The sequence below is a fragment of the Crotalus tigris genome, unplaced genomic scaffold (genome assembly GCF_016545835.1).
Source record: "Crotalus tigris isolate CLP2741 ecotype Arizona unplaced genomic scaffold, ASM1654583v1 scf7180000021573.356075, whole genome shotgun sequence".
In the NCBI taxonomy this organism is placed as follows: domain Eukaryota; kingdom Metazoa; phylum Chordata; class Lepidosauria; order Squamata; family Viperidae; genus Crotalus; species Crotalus tigris.
Window position 1 is genome coordinate 115,864 of NW_024098572.1, and position 17,357 is coordinate 133,220.

Sequence of the window (17,357 nt, forward strand, 5' to 3'; positions counted from 1 at the left end):
GTGCCTGCAAAAAGGTGGGCCTTCCATGTACCTCCTGCCACTTAAAAGTATCTCTTATCATCTAAGTCAGGGGTCTTCAAGCTTGGTCCTTTTAGGACTTGTGGACTTCAACTCCCAGAATTCCTCAGCTAGGCACATGTGCCTGGCTGAGGAATTCTGGGAGTTGAAGTCCACAAGTCCTAAAAGGACCAAGTTTGAAGACCCCTGATTAATGCAGGAAAAAAAACAGGAATCAGGTGGAAGTGGAACACTTTTAATTAGCTGCTTCCTTCCCATACTCTGCCCTGGAGCTCAGCTTGCAATTTCTGTAATTTTGAGTGTGGGTCCTCGCACTTTTGTCTTCTTGGAAATACACCTTTCCCCTTTTGACTGGCTCCATTTCAGGCTAAACCGCCAGGACTTCCTGTTCTGTTTCATAAAACTGAAAATGCAATACTCTCACCCAGTAAGGACTTTAAATATTAAGTATATATGCGCCTGGATACTCACAATCAGTGCAGCCAAGTCAATGTTTTTAAAAGGAATTAAAGTGGAACACTTGCTTAAGTGGAACACTTGCTTAAGTAAGTTAAAAAAAATCTCCCAATTCCTCTTAAGGTAAAAACACTCGGCCAGGTATCAATTCTCTCTTTGCAGAGTTTGTATTGCTTGCTAAATACCCTCGGGATCTCTGCCAGGTAGTCCTCAATTTACGACCATTCGTTTAGCGACATCAAAGTTACGACAGCACTAAAATATGTGATTTAGGAACTGTCCTCCCCCAACCCGCCACAGCTATCCCAAACAGTGACGTGAGCCAAATTTGAGAGCTTGCAACTGGCATGTACGTATGACACTTGCAGCGTCCCAGGGTCATGTGATCTCCTCTTTGCCACCTTCCCAGCTGGCTTTGGACAAAAATCAATGCAGGAAGCTGGATTGGCTTAACGCTATATTAGTCGCTTCATGCCTGCTTAACCGTGGCTAAAAAAGGTTATAAAAATCAGGCAGGTCTCACTTAACAACCGGCTCGCTTAGCCAATCGTGGTCATACGTTGAGGACTGCCGCCTTCTCTAAAATGCAAATTGGATGTTGCAGCAGTGAGAACTTGGCAACGGCTGAGAAATAAGGAAATAATTCTCCTTCCTACGGTTACAATCTCACAACCCCGAACTTGGTTAAACTGGCCATTTAACCTTCTTCGTTGCGGGTTAAAACCCTTGCAACGTTACCTTTAGGAAAAAAGGGATCCCCAAAAGCTGAACAGATCACTTTTCCTGGGAAGAGCACATGGATCTCTCTCACACACACACACACACACACACACACACACACCTTTCCTAAATCTTGGACTGCATTAAGCTTCCAGGGCAGATAAAACTACAGATAATCCTTGACTTAACAATAGTTTGTTTAGTGACCGTTCAAAATTGGGGGAAAAGTGACTTATGGCCCTTTTCACACTTAACGACCGCTGCAGCGTTCCCCATGGTCACGGGATCAAAATTCGGATGCTGGGCAATTGACTCGTATTTACGATGGTTGCCGTTTGCGAGTCACGTGATCCCATTTGAAAAGCCAAGTCAACGGGGGGAGCCAGATTCGCTTAACAACCGTGTCACTAACTCAGGGGTGGGCAACCTTGGCTCTTTTATGACTCATGGACTTCAACTCCCAGAATTCCTGAGCCTGCCATGCTGAGGGAAAAGGGAGAGTTTCTAAGCTGAGCCATGCTGGCTCAGGAATTCTGGGAGTTGAAGTCCACGAGTCATAAAGAGGCCATAGTTTCCCCATGCTGGCTCAGGAATTCTGGAAGTTGAAGTCCACGAGTCATGAAGGGGCCATAGTTCCCCCATGCTGGCTCAGGAATTCTGGGAGTTGAAGTCCGCAAGTCATGAAGAGGCCATAGTATCCCTGTGCTGGCACAGGAATTCTGGGAGTTGAAGTCCACGAGTCATGAAGGGGCTATAGTTCCCCCATGCTGGCACAGGAATTCTAGGAGTTGGAGTCCACGAGTCATAAAAGAGCCAAGGTTGCCTACCCCTGCACTAACTGAACAACGGCGGCAATTTGCTTAACGACTGCGGTAAGAAGAGTCGTAAAATGGGCCAAAAAAAAATCACTTCAGAGAGTTCTCACTTTAACAACAGAAATTTGAGGCTCAGTTGTGGCTGTAAATCAAGAACTACCTATAGCCGAAGAGACGGAACGCCCTAAATAAGGGGCAGAATTGGGTGCTGGGTGGGAGATCCTCGTCCTTCTCCACTTCCTTTGTTTGCATTCCCATCTCACCAACTTGGATGCCCCCCCCCCCCCAAATGTAAGGTTGAAAAAAATTGGAGCTACCAGTTAAAAAAAAAAAAGCACCTATTTTGTCTCATTTCTTTAAAAAATAATGTATATCAACAGACATACATGAAACCGGGCCGACGATCTACAATTCATCCCGCATTTTGTCTCCCTTGGGCTTCACTAGCCTGCCGATAAACAGGACCGAGTTGGTCTTATTGTCCTTGATCAGGAAAATGAAGGGATGGTCGACGTAGAAGAGCTTGGGATTCCGGATTTCTTCCCGGCCATACAGGTCCGAGTCGAAGGGGTTCCCCTCCGTGTCCAGCTCCAGGGCGGCCGCGTGGAAGACGTTGGCGAGATACAGATCCTTCTTGCCCGAGATCCTGGATAGGTCGGCTTTGTTTTTATCCACGGCTTCGGTTAAGCCGAGATCGGCTAAGTGTTTCTAAACAGGAAGAGAGAAAGAGAGCGGAGAAGGTTTGAATCGTTTTCCCTGCTCAACCATTGGCTGAACTTCTGTGATGTCAGAGATGTCGACGCTGCTAACCTCAGATGTTCTGCATTGACGACACCCTTTTGCTTTTAGAGTTAGATCAGGGGTTCTCAACTTTGGCAACTTTAAGACTTGTGGACTTCAACTCCCAGAATTCCTCAGCCAGCAAAGTCCACAAGTTTTAAAGTTGCTAAGGTTGAGAACCCGAGTTAAATGATGCTGGGAGGAGGGGGGGATGTGAACGAGAGTCTAGCTAGACAGAACAACGCTAAACTTAGTGTGAGAATCAAGGTTATTGTAACCAGAGCTGATAAGGAATTGGGGGGGGGCTCAGTTTTTAAGTTAATTGGGGAATGTGATTTATGACTGTTAATTGGAGGAGGGAATTGTGCTTTGATACTATGTGCTCAGGAGAGGGGAATTCAGTTTTTGGCTTCGATTATCTAGTGCCGATATTATGCTACTCGGATAAAAGATTCTATAAGGTAAACAATGCTTCGAAGTTCTTTGAAGAGTTTAATCTTTTGGAACCACAGATTAGCTGTTACACTAAGAAAATGCATAAAATCTGTCGGAACCACAACAAGACAAGTTGAGATTAATTCTACAGGCAAACCTCGATTTAACGACCACAACGGAGCCCAAACTCTCCAGTTAAGTGAGCTTTGCCCCATTTTTACGACCTTCCTTGCCACCGTTGTAAAGTGAACCACTGCCCTTAAAGTGAGTCACACAGTTGCTGAGTGAGCCTGGCTTCCTCGCTTTGTGTGCTCGTCGGAAGGTCGCAAAAGGAGAATCAGGTGACCCCGGGGACACGGCAACCATCATATATACGATTCGGTCGCCAAGGATTTGGATTTTGATCACGTGACCATGAAATTGGGTCGCTCAACAAAATGGCCATAGCTCTGACTGTTTTGCAGCCTCTGTCGGTCGCATTTACTGTGTTTTATAACAGTTTTGCTGAAAACAGGCAGCTATTTCCAGTTTTTGGTTAAACTGGTTGACCCGTAGGCAACCTTTGGTTGGTCCAACCACTGCCATATTCACTTAACGTCTGTTGTAAAAAGAGCTCATAAAATCGGATGAATCGTGGAACTGACCCATTTTAAAACCATAGTGGGCAAGCTCCATTATGGTTCTATGCCAGGGGTAGGCAACCTTGGCTCTTTTATGACTTGTGGACTTCGACTCCCAGAATTCCTGAGCCAGCATGGGGGAATTATGGCCCCTTCATGACTTGTGGACTTCAACTCCCAGAATTCCTCAGCCAGCATGGGGGAACTATGGCCCCCTCATGACTCGTGGACTTCAGCTCCCAGAATTCCTGAGCCGGCATGGCTCAGCTTGGAAACCTCTCCCTTTCCCCTCAGCATGGCTGGCTCAGGAATTCTGGGAGTTGAACTCCACGAGTCATAAAAGAGTCAAGGTTGCCCACCCCTGGCCTCTACTATTAATCCTCCTCAAAGTTACAACCTTTGCACATCCCTGCCGTCACATGGTTGCGACTACTTGGCAGCCAGCTCGCATTTACGACAATTGCAATATCCTACAATCACGATAGGCAGCCTTTCCAGCCAGCTTCCCACAAGCCAAGTCAATGCGGGAAGTCGGGTTCACTTTACGACCAGGGTTAAAAATGGTTGTAAAAACAGATCAGGTCAGGTTGATGATTCATTTAAGAAAGCCATCACTTAGCGACGGCAATTCCAGTTCCGTCTGCGGTCATAAATTGAGGACCTTTTTTTGCTTTCAGAAGCTGTGAATGCTCCAGTGCTGGAGGTTTTTAAGAGGCTGGAGAGTCACTTGTCTGAAATGGTAGAGGGTCTCCTGCCTGAGCAGGGGGTTGGACTAGTTGACCTCCAAGGTCCCTTCTATTATTCTACTGTCCTTCCTTCTTCCTCCCTCCTCCATCACTGGACAGCCACTTGTCTGAAATGGTATAGGACCTGCTTGAGCAGGGGGTTAGACTAGAAGACCTCCAGGGTCCCTTCCAACCATTATCCCCACTGGACAGCTGAGGCTACTCACCTGAATGTCATGGCTGACTTCTAGGCTGACTTTGGGCAAAGAGATGGCCACTGACCGCTCCTTCAACTTGCCCAACCAAATCTGCAGCTGTTCCCGAGTGAGCAGCTTCTCCAGTCGTTCCAAGGACTCAACGTGGTTCGGCATGATGATGATCAGGCTGGAGAGCTTGTGAGCCAACGGCATCTCCACGATCTGCAACTTCTCCGCCTCGTCCTCGTAGTACTTGTACAATCCTGCACAAATGCATAAAATTAGAATCGGTGGGCTGATCAGACTCTGGAAATAGAGGGCAGAGAAGAGCCACAAAGATGATCAGGGGACTGGAGGCTAAAACATGTGAAGAACAGTTGCTGGAATTGGGTCGGTCTAGTTTCATGAAGAGAAGGACGAAGGGTGACATGATAGCAGTGTTCCAATATCTCAGGGGCTGCCCCAAAGAAGAGGGAGTCAAGCTTTTCTCCAAAGCACCCGAAGGCAGGACAAGAAGCAACGGATGGAAACTAATCAAGGAGAGAAGCAACCTGGAACTAAGGAGGAATTTCTTGACAGAACAATTAACCAGTGGAACAACCTGCCTCCAGAAGCCGTGACTGCTCCAACACTGGAGGTTTTTAAGAAGAGACTGGACAGCCATTTGTCCGAAATGGTATAGGGTTTCCTGTTTGAGCAGGGGGCTGGACTAGAAGACCTCCAAGTCCCTTCCAGCTTCATTCTGAACTGAATTGAATTGGATATATATAGTCTGGTGAAAAGAAGGACGAGGGGGGACATAATAGCAGTGTTCCAGTATCTCAGGGGCTACCCCAAAGAAGAGGGAGTCAAGCTATTCTCCAAAGCGCCTGAAGGCAGGACAAGAAACAACGGATGGAAACTAAGCAAGGAGAGAAGCAACCGAGAACTAAGGAGAAATTTCCTGACAGTGAGGACAATTAACCAGTGGAACAACCTGCCTCCAGATGTGGTGAGTGCGCCATAAGGATAAGAAGAGACTGGACAGCCATCTGTTTGGAATACTATAGGGGCTCCTGCTTGAGCAGGGGGTTGGAATAGAAGACCTCCAAGATCCCTTCCAACTCTGTTATTCTGCTCCTTTGGGTATATCTAGTTTAATGAAAAGAAGGACTAAGAAAGACATGAGAGCGGTCTTCCAATATCTCAGGGGCTGCCCCAAAGAAGAGGGAGTCAAGCTATTCTCCAAAGTGCCTGAAGGCAGGACAAGAAGCAACAGATGGAAACTCATCAAGGAGAGAAGCAACCTGGAACTAAGGAGAAACTTCCTGACAGTTAGAACAATTAACCACTGGAACTGCTTGCCACTGGAAGACGAGACTGGACAACCATTTGTCCAGAATAGCATAGGCTCTCCAACCTTCAAGAGTGGAAGACCAACTTCAAATGGTCACTAAAAGAACTGTTGTAAGTCAAGGACTACCTATAGCCCTGTAGAGTCAGAAGTTTAATGTTCCTCCCTTCAGCCCAACATGCATTCATGGTTAACAATTTACAGCTAGCTTGGTGTTACTTTGCGGAAAAATGCAAAGATTTTGTTCAGCTCATTTACTGCCTCAAACACTTACGGAAAAATCCAAGTGGAGATCCTGGGACAAAGGAAACGAAAAATCATGCTTTTTTTTAAAAAAAATCCAGGTTTCCTTACCTGTACGGTGCATCATGGAAATGCCGACTGTGTAGGAACGCGACACCATGAAGCCACGGTTGTCCACCATCTTGTGATGGAACCTCTCATCCCAGTGCGCTAAACAAATCAAAAGGGATGCATTAATGCAAATGGCAACAATGGAAAATGTTTGCAAAATCCAGGTTTAGATTAGGGTTTTCCAACCTGGGCCACTTTTTAAACGGGCGAACTTCAAATCCCAGAATTCCCTGAATTCATCCTTTTTGATGGGTATCCCCATTGTGGCCTGCTTACTCTCTTATAATCCCTTTCTCTGTAGTCTCTCTTCTCTAGGAGACAGGAGGAAAGTAATAGGCATTGCTGGCTGGGGAATTCTGGCAGCTGAAATCCACCCAGGTTTGGAAAACTCTCTCCTAGATGCATTCCTAAGGAACATATGAACTTTCTGAGTGGCCACCAAGTTGGGTCAACCATCGGAGGGGTCAAAACAAGAGAAGACGGCAGCCACCATCTCCATCTCGAGTTCCCGATCCGTCCGCTGACACCCCACCAACCAAATCTCCACCCTTTTCCCCCCTCTGGCTCAAAGCTCTCCCTCCACCCGGACTCACGTTTGAAGAACATGGCGTTGACGATCAAGGCCCCATCGGTCTTCGCCACGTCTTTGGCGACCTCGGGCAGCTTGCCGTCCGTGGTCTGGGCAGCCCACTCGTTGATGGACTTGAGGGCGCTACGCTTGTCTCGGAAGTTGATCTTGGAATGCTCGCAGTTGTAGTGCTTCTTGCTGTTCTGCACAAAGTCCTCCGCGAAGCTGATGGAGCTGGGCCCGTAGAGACGGCTGCCCAGTTTCCAAGTGACGTTCCTGGCCGTGGCGTTGCTGACGTCGGTCAGCAGCTCCGAGAGTCCACTGTGGATGTACTCGTCGTTGAGCTTGCTGGCACTAAGCAGAGCCTTAGCTTGCGACGCCGTGGCGTCCTTCCCGCCGAGAGACACCAACCCCAGAGAAGACGCCACCACCACGGGAGACACCAAGATGTTCTCCAGGTTCTTGTCCTTGGCCATCACGCTGTAGAGGTTGAAGGCCAAGATGGCGCTGCGGTCAGCCAAGGTGGTGGCCTTCTCGCTCAGATGCTTCTCTTTCGAGGTCGGTTTTTTCTCCGCCACCTTCTTGTCGGAGGGGACAGCCGTGGCGAGAGCGCAGAGCGCGAGGAGATGGATCAACCAGGTGGCATCCATGTTAGCGGCGAGCAGTCAAAACCTACGAGAAATCAAAATGGCTGTTACAGCAGGAACTACATTTCCCACAATGCCTCAGAGCCCCTCAGGTCACGATAGGAAAATTAACACAGTACCCAGACATTAATAGATTTATAGGTGGTCCTGGACTTACCACAGTTCTCTTAGTGACCGTTCCAAGTTACAACAGCATGGGAAAAAAGTGAGTTTGGGCCGTTTTCTTACACTTATGACCGTCGCAGCATCCCTCAGGTCACGTGATCAAAATTCAGATACTTGGCAACCGACTCACATTTATGACCGTTGCAGGGTTGCAATATTCCCTTTTGCGACCTTCTGACATGCAAACTCAATAGGGAAGCTGGATTCACTTAACAACCGGGCTACTAACTTATAAACTGCAGTGATTCACTTAACAACGGTAGTAAAAAGGGCAAAATTCGCCGAACAAACGTCTCACTTAACAACAGAAAGTTTGGCCTCAGCCGTGATCATGAGGACCATGGTATTGTGTTTTTCTACTTTTTGAGGGAATTTTAATTCAAGCAATTTATATAGTCCAAGAGATTAAATATAAGGCTGAGTGTGAAGGCACCATTTAATAAAGCTGATAATATATATATATATTAAGGAGGTACCTGGTTGACACCTAGGATGCTGGTAGCAACCCGTGTCAACCATCAGCGCCAGCCAATTTGAATGTTCAGTTGACTGAGGTTCATATAATATAATAATAATAATATAATAGTAATAGTAATAATAATAATGATAGTGATGATGATGGTGGTGGAAAGGACCTTGGAGGTCATCTAGTCCAACCCCCTGCTCAGACAGGAAACCCTGTACCATTTCAGACAAATGGCTGTCCAGTCTCTTCTTAAAAACTTCCAGCATTCACAACTTCTGGAGGCAGGTGGTTCCACTGGTTAATTGTTCTCACTGTCAGGAAGTTTCTCCTCAGTTCTAGGTTGCTTCTCTCCTTGATTAGTTTCCATCTGTTGCTTCTTCTCCTGCCTTCAGGTGCTTTGGAGAAGAGCTTGACTCCCTCTTCTTTGGGGCAGCCCCTGATATATTGGAACACTGACTGCTATCCTGTCACCCCTAGATGTTTAATGAAGTTAATAAATGGCATTTTGCAAAAGACTGTATTCCCACCCCCCAATAATAATAATAATTCCCGGTGATATGTAATACAGGTTTTTCCCCAAGCTCCTAGGCCTTCCAATCAGCACTTCCTGGCTGTGAAGCATGGATGCTGTAGTCCCCAAACATCTGGAAGTGCCTGGCTATATAAAAAGCTGAAATCATAGATGCGTTCCCCTAAAAATCCACTAGAGGGAGTCCAGGATTAAACAACACTTTGGAATTTCCCCAAATTGAAGAATTAAAGATTTAGCTAGAATCACAGTGCAGCTAGTCCTCAATTTACGACCACAATTGAGCCCAAAATTTCTGTCGCTGAGAAATTAGTTGAGTTTTGCCCCCATTTTTACGGCTTTTCTGAGCACCGTTGTTAAGTGGATCACTGCAGTTGGACACGGCCATTAAGCGAATCTGGTTTCCCCACCTCGGATGGGGATCACGTGACTCCGGGACACTGCAACCCCGTCATAAATGTGAGTCAATTGTTAAGCATCTGAATCTAAATGATATGATGCAAAGGTCGTAAGTGCGAAAAAAGTCCCTTTTTTCAAGGCCGTTGTAACGGTCACTAAACAAATTGTTGTTAAGCAGAGGACTACCTATATTTCTCCCCCTCCCCTGCCACACTTAACGAGTGTTTACAACCGAGTGTAACTTTGGAGCAGTGACTCAAGGAAGCAACAGGTAAATGCATCTCAAAAAAACAGCAGCAACCAAACGCTGGCAACAGCAGAGAAGGCCACACGCCAGTGTCAAAGTACATGCCAGTTTCAACGCTTTGTATTTCCACTAGAAAAGGATTAAGGGGCACACATCTCACCCCCAACTTTTTTTATATAGATTTTATTAGTTTTATAAGGTTAGGGCAGGGGTAGGCAATCTTGACTCTTTTATGACTCGTGGACTTCAACTCCCAGAAGTCCTCAGCCAGCATGAGGGAACTATGGTCCCTTCATGACTCGTGGACTTCAATTCCCCGAATTCCTGAGCCAGCATGGCTCAGCTTGGAAACCTCTCCCTTTCCCCTCAGGCTGGCTGGCTCAGGAATTCTGGGAGTTGAAGTCCACGAGTCATAAAAGAGCCTCTGGGTTAGGGATAAGGTGGAGTCGGGATTAGGGTTGGGGTTTTTCCAAATAACATTTTCAATATTTAGCAAACAGCATAATGTCTGGGTACATGTATTTAACTAACAATAGATAATAGTTAATTATCATAAACAATGTATCAATTAATCACTTGATAGCCTTCTTTTTGCTAATATATATTCAAAATGACATATCACGTTCGTTTTTCTAGCCACTGATAAAAATTAGCCCATGTTCTAAAGTACACTGAGTCTTCTTTCTCTTTAATCTTTAAAGTCAATCTGTCCATTTCTGCGCACTCTAGAATTTTCTTAATTAGTACTTCTTCCGTTGGTAAGTTTTCATTTTTTCTAGTGTTGGGCAAACACAGTTTTTGCTGCCGTTCGTACGTGTAGTATTAGATATCTGCAGTCTTTCTCATAATTAGCTCCTATTATTCCTAACAAAAAATAATTCTGGTTTAAAGTCATCTTCAACTTTTGACTTCGAGAGCTGAGATACAATAAGCGGACAAATAATTCGCCCAGAAAAGATGATAAATCGCTCCCTTCCAATAGATTTTTTTGCAAAATAAGATGTTTTGTCTCTACACAGCAGCATTTTCCATTAAGACTCAATAAGCAAGCTGATTTTCCTTTCCCCCCATTCCCCCCAAAAGAGAAATACTTAGTGAAATTGGGGGGAAGAGAGCGAAGAAAGAAGAAAAAGAACAAAACATCTTCAATGCGATTACAGGCAGTCCTCAACTTACAACCGTTTGTTTAGTGACCATTCAAAGTTACAACCCCCGTCGAAAAAGCAACTTATTGACCCTTTTCATGCTGTCGACCGTTGCAGCATCTGATCAAAATTCAAGATGCTTGGCAACCGACTCGCATTTATGACGGTCGGGGTGCCCCCCCCGGTGTCCACGTGATTCCCTTTTGCGACCGTCCGACAAGCAAAGTCAACGGAGAAGCCGGATTATTTAACAACCTTGTTTTTAACTTAACAGCTGCGGTGATTCGCTGAACAAGTGTGGCTGGAAAGGCCATAAAGCAAGGCAAAACTGGCTTAATAACTGTCTGGCTTAGGAGTGGAGATTTTGGCTCAATTATGGTGGTTAATTGGAGGACTACTTGCATGCTGATTGTCCCGTATAATCTTAACTATCCATGCAAAAGTGATGCCCCCCCCATCCTTAAGATTAAGTTGAGCGTGGCATTGCTGAGTCAAAGAATAACACAATCCTGGGTTGCATAAACAGAGGCGCAGAATCAAAATCACGCTAAGTAATATTACCGCTTTATAAAACCCTAGTGAGGCCACACCTGGAATACTGCAGCCAATTTTGGTCACCGTATCACAAAAAAAGAGGTTGAGAGTTTGGAAAAAATTCAAAGAGCAACTAAGAGGATCCACGGCCTGGAGACTAAAACATATGAAGAACGGCTGCGGGACTTGGGTTTGGCTAGCCTAAAAAAAAAAAAAGAAGAAATAGGGGTGACCTGACAGCAGTGTTCCAGTATCTGAGGGACTGCCCCAAAGAAGAGGGAGTCAAGCTATTCTCCAAAGCACCAGAGGGCAGGACGAGAAACAGTGGTTGGAAATTGATCAAGGAGAGAAGCAACCTGGAATTAAGGAGAAACTTCCTGACAGTGAGGACAATTAACCACTGGAACCGCTGGCCACCAGAAATTGTGGGCACTCCTTCACTGGAGTTTTTTAAGAATAGACTGGACATTCACCTGTCTGAGATGGTACAGGTCAGGGGTGTCAAGCTGCCGACACGTCACCAGGAAACCGTGCCCACCCCATTGCTGGCAATGGGGAAAAAGCTGCGAGACACGTCTATACTGAATAACAGATTGTCTTAAGGACTGCCACCGTTGTAAAAATGGTCCAGTTACAGTGGTGACCGGCTTTATGACTGTATGATTTATGACTGTAGTGGGCAGGCTCCATTATCACCGTAAATCAAGGACTAGTTGAAGCTTGAACAAGCGGGGAAAGCATCCATAGCATGCCGTCACCTGCTCCAGGAAAGCTGTTGAAATTCTTTCACTGGGTGTGATGGGTGTTAAGCTACACAACCTTACAGGAATTAACAGAATAACAAGAGTTGGAAGGGACCTTGGAGGTCTTCTAGTCTAACCCCCTGTTCAAGCAGAAGACCCTCCTATACCATTTCAGACAAATAGTTGGCTAATTTCTTCTTAAGAAGAGGCTGGACAGTCACCTGTCTGAGATGGTATAGGTTCTCCTGCTTGAGCAGGGGGCTGGACTAGAAGACCTCCAAGGTCCCTTCCAGCTTCTATTCTATTCTATTCTATTCTATTCTATTCTATTCTATTCTATTCTTTTTCCTTATTCTATTCTATTCTTATTCTGTTCTATTCTATTCTTATTCTATATTTCTATTCTATTTTTTATCATTTTCCTTTCTATTCTATATTTCTATTCTATTCTATTCTATATTTCTATTCTATTCTATATTTCTATTGTGTTTATATTTCTAACAGTGTTCCAGTATCTCAGGGGCTGCCCCAAAGAAGAGGGAGTCAAGCTATTCTGCAAAGCGCCTGAAGGCAGGACAAGAAGCGACGAATGGAAACTCATCAAGGACAGAAGCAACTTAGAACTAAGGAGAAACTTCCTGACAGTTACAACAATTAACCAGTGGAACAACCTGCCTCTAGAAGCGGGTGAATGCTCCAACACTGGATGTTTTTAAAGAAGAGACTGGACAGCCATTTGTCCGAAATGGTGTAGGGTTTCCTGCCCGAGCAGGGGGTTGGACTAGATGACCTCCAAGGTCCCTTCCAACTTTATTATTATTATTATTATTATTATTATTATTATTATTATTATTATTATTATTCTATTCTACTCTATTGTGCATTCTATTCCTATTCCACTCTTACTCTGTTCTATTCGCTCGTGTTTGCACAAATGCATTCACGTGCAAAAAAAAAAAAAGTTCCTCATCGCAGATCAGCCTTTCTGATCACCGATCGGTAGATACCCAGTCATTGATCATTGTGGTAGATCCTGGCTCCAGCAAGGGGTTGGACTAGAAGACCTCCAAGGTCCCTTCCAACTGGGTTAGTCTGCAGTTTAAGTTTGCCTTTTTCCAACAAGGGCTTTCATTTTTAACTTCAAAGTCATCGGGACTTTGTTTAGGGCTGGTTTTCAAGGCTTCTGTTATTTTGCAGTGATGAAAATCTGGACAATTTCAATCCCCAGGATGGGATTAGCCTGCTGTTAAATAAAACCCCACCAGGTGAGAAAATATCCCTTTTTGGAAATATTTCTGCACCAGGTTTCCCGGCCCTCCAAAAAAGGACAGGGTGGTGTTTTTAAAATTACAGGCAGTCCTCAACTTTTAACCAAAAATTCATTTAGTGACCGTTTGACGTTTACAACTGCTCCATCAATGTTGAAGCATCGCTTTACAGCCACACGCAGTCACAAAAAAAAAGAGAAAGAAACCTCAGACTGCAAAACGCTGCAGATGTTTCCAGAAGCTCCATCCTCCCTCCCCCCCCCTTATACTTCCATCACCATCCCCGCCAAGCTGTGCCACGTAGGCAGGCAGGCCCAGCCTGGGAAAGCTTTGAGACAAAGCCCATGATTATCTGGGCTGCCTGGTAGAAAGAGGATGTTGAAGAGAAATCAAGGCCAAAGCCGACCGGCTTAAAACTCCAAATTTAATTTTATTCCCCCTTTGTGTATTTCTGCACACGCCCCCGTCCATTGCAAATTGTTGAGTCTTGTTCCAACAGAATGCAACCAGCTAGAGCGTTATCTCCGAAAGAATTTCCAGTAAATAGTCTTTGTTTCTAATTCTGCAGAGGCTTAAGGCTTTTCCCGTGTTTCTCTTTCCAACTTTGAGGGCTAGAAACTTGCTTTAAGATCAAACATAATATCCACGTGCTTCTGATTTGCAGAGTTTATCTGTTCTTCCCTTCTTTTTTCTTTTTTCCTTCCTTCACATTGTCTCTCATATTCTCCCTCTCCTTCCTTCCTTCCTTCCTTCCTTCCTTCCTATATTTTATTGGCCACCCATCTTATGATAGGATAACTGGGCGGCTTACAGTTACATCTAAGTTAAAACAAAAAAGTTAAAAAGTTAGAACAATTAACCAGTGGAACTACCTGCCTCCAGAAGCAGTGAATGCTCCAACACTGGAAGTTTTTAAGAAGAGACTGGACAGCCATTTGTCTGAAATGGTATGGGGGGTTTCCTGCCTGGGCAGGGGGTTGAACTAGATGACCTCCAAGGTCCCTTCCAACTTTTTATTATTATTATTATTATTATTATTATTATTATTATTATTATTATTATTATTATTATTATTATTATTATACATTCAAACCAAAGACACTTGGGGAGGGAGGGGGTGGGTATGTTTAATTAACTCAATCAACCACCTCCTTGGATGAAAAACAAGATTCTGGTTTAGCAAAGTGGGTTTTCATGCAGGCAGTATTAAGAGTGGCTTTTTTTTTTAATTATTGGTTAACCGGTTTAAATTGTCCTTATTTCTCCTAAACTGACCTCTAATCTTCCTTTCTACCCTTTTCTCTGTCCAAAGCAAAAAAAAGGGACATCCAATTGGCTATTTTAAACAGCCTACAGGATTTTAAACTCACCCGGTCCACTTTTTAAAGACATCCTGGTAAAATTGTATTATATTTTCCCCCCAGCGAATGAGAAGCTATCAGCAAAAATGGGAATAAGCCCAACATCGGCTTGATAGGCTTAGCAAGAGACACACAAACCAAAGAATCGTTAACTGCAAACTTTTGTCTGTTTCTTTTCTAATTTTATTTCCTGCCTCAAATTCCATCTTCGACCGATCCTGAGCCATAGGCATCCTAACCATTATTTTGCATCTAGCTAACGACCTGACAAGTGTCACTTTCTGGATGCTTGATTGTCAGGACAGTCTTCTCAGTCCTTTTGCAGAGGGCAAAATTAAAAATAAAATTGAAGGGCAGCCCCAGGAGCTAAATTTAAGCTTAGCCAGGCCAAGTCAGCCACGGGGCAAAACGTTTTTAAATCCAAGCAACCAATGCTGGGTTTATATACTCAGAAATATACTTTATTTAGGGGGCAGGCCCTCTGCCTAGCTTTGCTTCTTTTGCCAAATATGTTCCATTTGGAATAAGCCACGGTCACAAGCCTGAATTCAGAATCAGGGTTTCCAAATCCAGCGCCTAGCCATGATGGAACAAGCAGACTTCTTTAAAGGGAAAAACAAATCAGGGTTTATTACAGAGAACCAGCCCTCCTCCAGCTGCATTAAAGACTTAACCAATATCATTTTTTTTTTAGAATTAGAACAAGAGTGGGAAGGGACCTTGGAGGTCATCTAGTCCAACACACACACACACACACACACACAAGCAGGAGACCCTACACCTACACCACTTCTGACAGATGCAGTCCATTTGTGCATGGGGGCTGATGCAAGAAGTGGAAACAGGGAAAAAAAAGTTTTCTGCTCCTTGCTCTAAGTCTAATATGTCGTGTGAATGCAGTCCACTTGTCTAGTTTTTTTTTCTTTCTTCCCAACTGCATCCTCTGGGCCCCTTCCCTAATAGAAACGGTACATCGCCCCCCCCCGCAGCATCTGCTTGAGACAAAAGACCCCCCCCAAAAAAAAACCTGGGACCTGAATGCAAAGGCTCAGCGGATCTCTGTCGTCTGGATGGACTTTCTCTTGCGTGCACGGAGAAAGGGGGGCATTTTCGCCCAAGCAATTGCACTCCCCCCCCCCAGCCGCCATAAGCAGGACCCGCCCAGCAAAGCCCAGGTTAACCCGCCCGCCGGATCTCCAGCTGCTCCCGGGAATCCTCCGGGTCAGATTCCCGTGCTCTCTTCCCAGTTTGCAAGCCAAGCGCTTTGGGGGTGCCAGGCGCCCCCCCTCCCGGGCTGATCTGGGGGTCTCCCCCCCTCCCCTGGTGAACTCCTTTCCTCCGGCTGGAAACCAAGGCAGGGGCTCCCGGGTCCACGCGTCGTGTGAACGCAGCCCGAAAAGCGGGTCAAGATCCCTGATCTTTGAACCGGAGACCTGGGAAGGGAGGGGGGAAAGAGCCCCCCCACCCAACAAAGCCTATGTAGGAAGGCGAGTCCGCTGTCCCCTTGCACGGCTTAGAAGGGGATGATGGGGCAGAGCATGCAAGAGTGAGGAGGGGACGATGGGACATGCGATGCGCGGATTGGGAGGGGATGATGGGACTTCCCACGCACGGGTCGGGAGAGAAGCCTGCACGGGCTGGGAGGGGACGATGGGGCATGCCACGCGCGGGCTGGGAGGGGATGATGGGCCATGCCACGCACAGGTCGGGAGGGGATGATGGGACATACGACGCGCGGGTTGGGAGGGGATGATGGGACTTCCCACGCACGGTTCGAGAAGGAGTGCCGGGAGATAAGCCTGCACGGGCTGGGAGGGGATGATGGGGCATGCCGTGCACGGGCTGGGAGGGGATGATGGAGCATGCCACGCACGGACTGGGAGGGGATGATGGGGCATGCCACGCACGGACTGGGAGGGGATGATGGGGCATGCCACGCACGGTTCGAGAAGGAATGCCGGGAAATAAGCCTGCACGGGCTGGGAGGGGATGATGGGGCATGCCGTGCACAGGCTGGGAGGGGATGATGGGGCATGCCGTGCACGGGCTGGGAGTGGACGATGGGGCATGCCGTGCACGGGCTGGGAATGGACGATGGGGCATGCCGTGCACGGACTGGGAAGGGATGATGGGACATACGACGCGCGGGTCGGGGATGATGGGACATGCCCGTCCCAGAGGCAGAAACACGACGGGGACCCGAATACGGACCATCTAGTCGGGGGGGGGGGCTCAAGGAAGGCGGACCCCAGCGATGGAGCTTGCAATCCGGCTCCACTCCGCTTTAGCCGCTCGACTCCTCTTGCTTGCAAGCGGGAAGGGCCCCAAAGCTTGCAAAGCCTCCGCCGCTTCCCGGCCAAGCGGCTTGCAAAGGCCGGCCGTGGCCCGGGACCCGCTTTCTCCCTCCTTCCGTCCTTCCCTCCTCACCTCGGGGCTTGCAGCTTGCAAAGGCCGTGGGAACCCTCCGCGCTCCGGACTGGCTTTCTCGGGCCGAGGCGCCGCCGGTCCAGGGGGCTATATAAGGGGGCCGGAGAAACTTCTGGAAAGGGGCGGCCGGAGGGGGGAGGGCAACTTCTCCAAACTCCTCTTGCAAGAGGAGGCCCTCCCCTCCCTTCCCCTCCCCGCCGCTGCAGGGTCCTACCGCCGCTCGGGTTGCAGCAGCAGCGGCGCCGCCGCTCCGCTTTGCGACCGTCTCCCTTTGCAGGCGCAGCCGCGCGGCTTTTGCAAAGCCCAGGTGAGCTGGCGCGGATTTGCCGTGTGTGTGTGTGTGTGTCTGTGTGTGTGTGTGTGTGTGTGTGCAAAGCCCAGGTGAGCTGGCGCGGATTTGCCGTG

General features: G+C 46.9%; 1 protein-coding gene across 1 annotated transcript; it reads right to left on the reverse strand.

Moving 5' to 3' along the window:
* Positions 1-2,329: 2,329 nt before the first annotated feature.
* Positions 2,330-17,108, reverse strand: SERPINH1 (serpin family H member 1). The gene is made up of 5 exons (XM_039318824.1): positions 16,953-17,108; positions 7,047-7,693; positions 6,454-6,552; positions 4,797-5,029; positions 2,330-2,717 (listed from the first exon to the last, which is right to left on the reverse strand). Exons 2-5 carry the CDS (start codon positions 7,669-7,671, stop codon positions 2,415-2,417), a joined length of 1,260 nt encoding a protein of 419 aa, XP_039174758.1. The 5' UTR covers positions 7,672-7,693; positions 16,953-17,108; the 3' UTR covers positions 2,330-2,414.
* Positions 17,109-17,357: the final 249 nt, after the last annotated feature.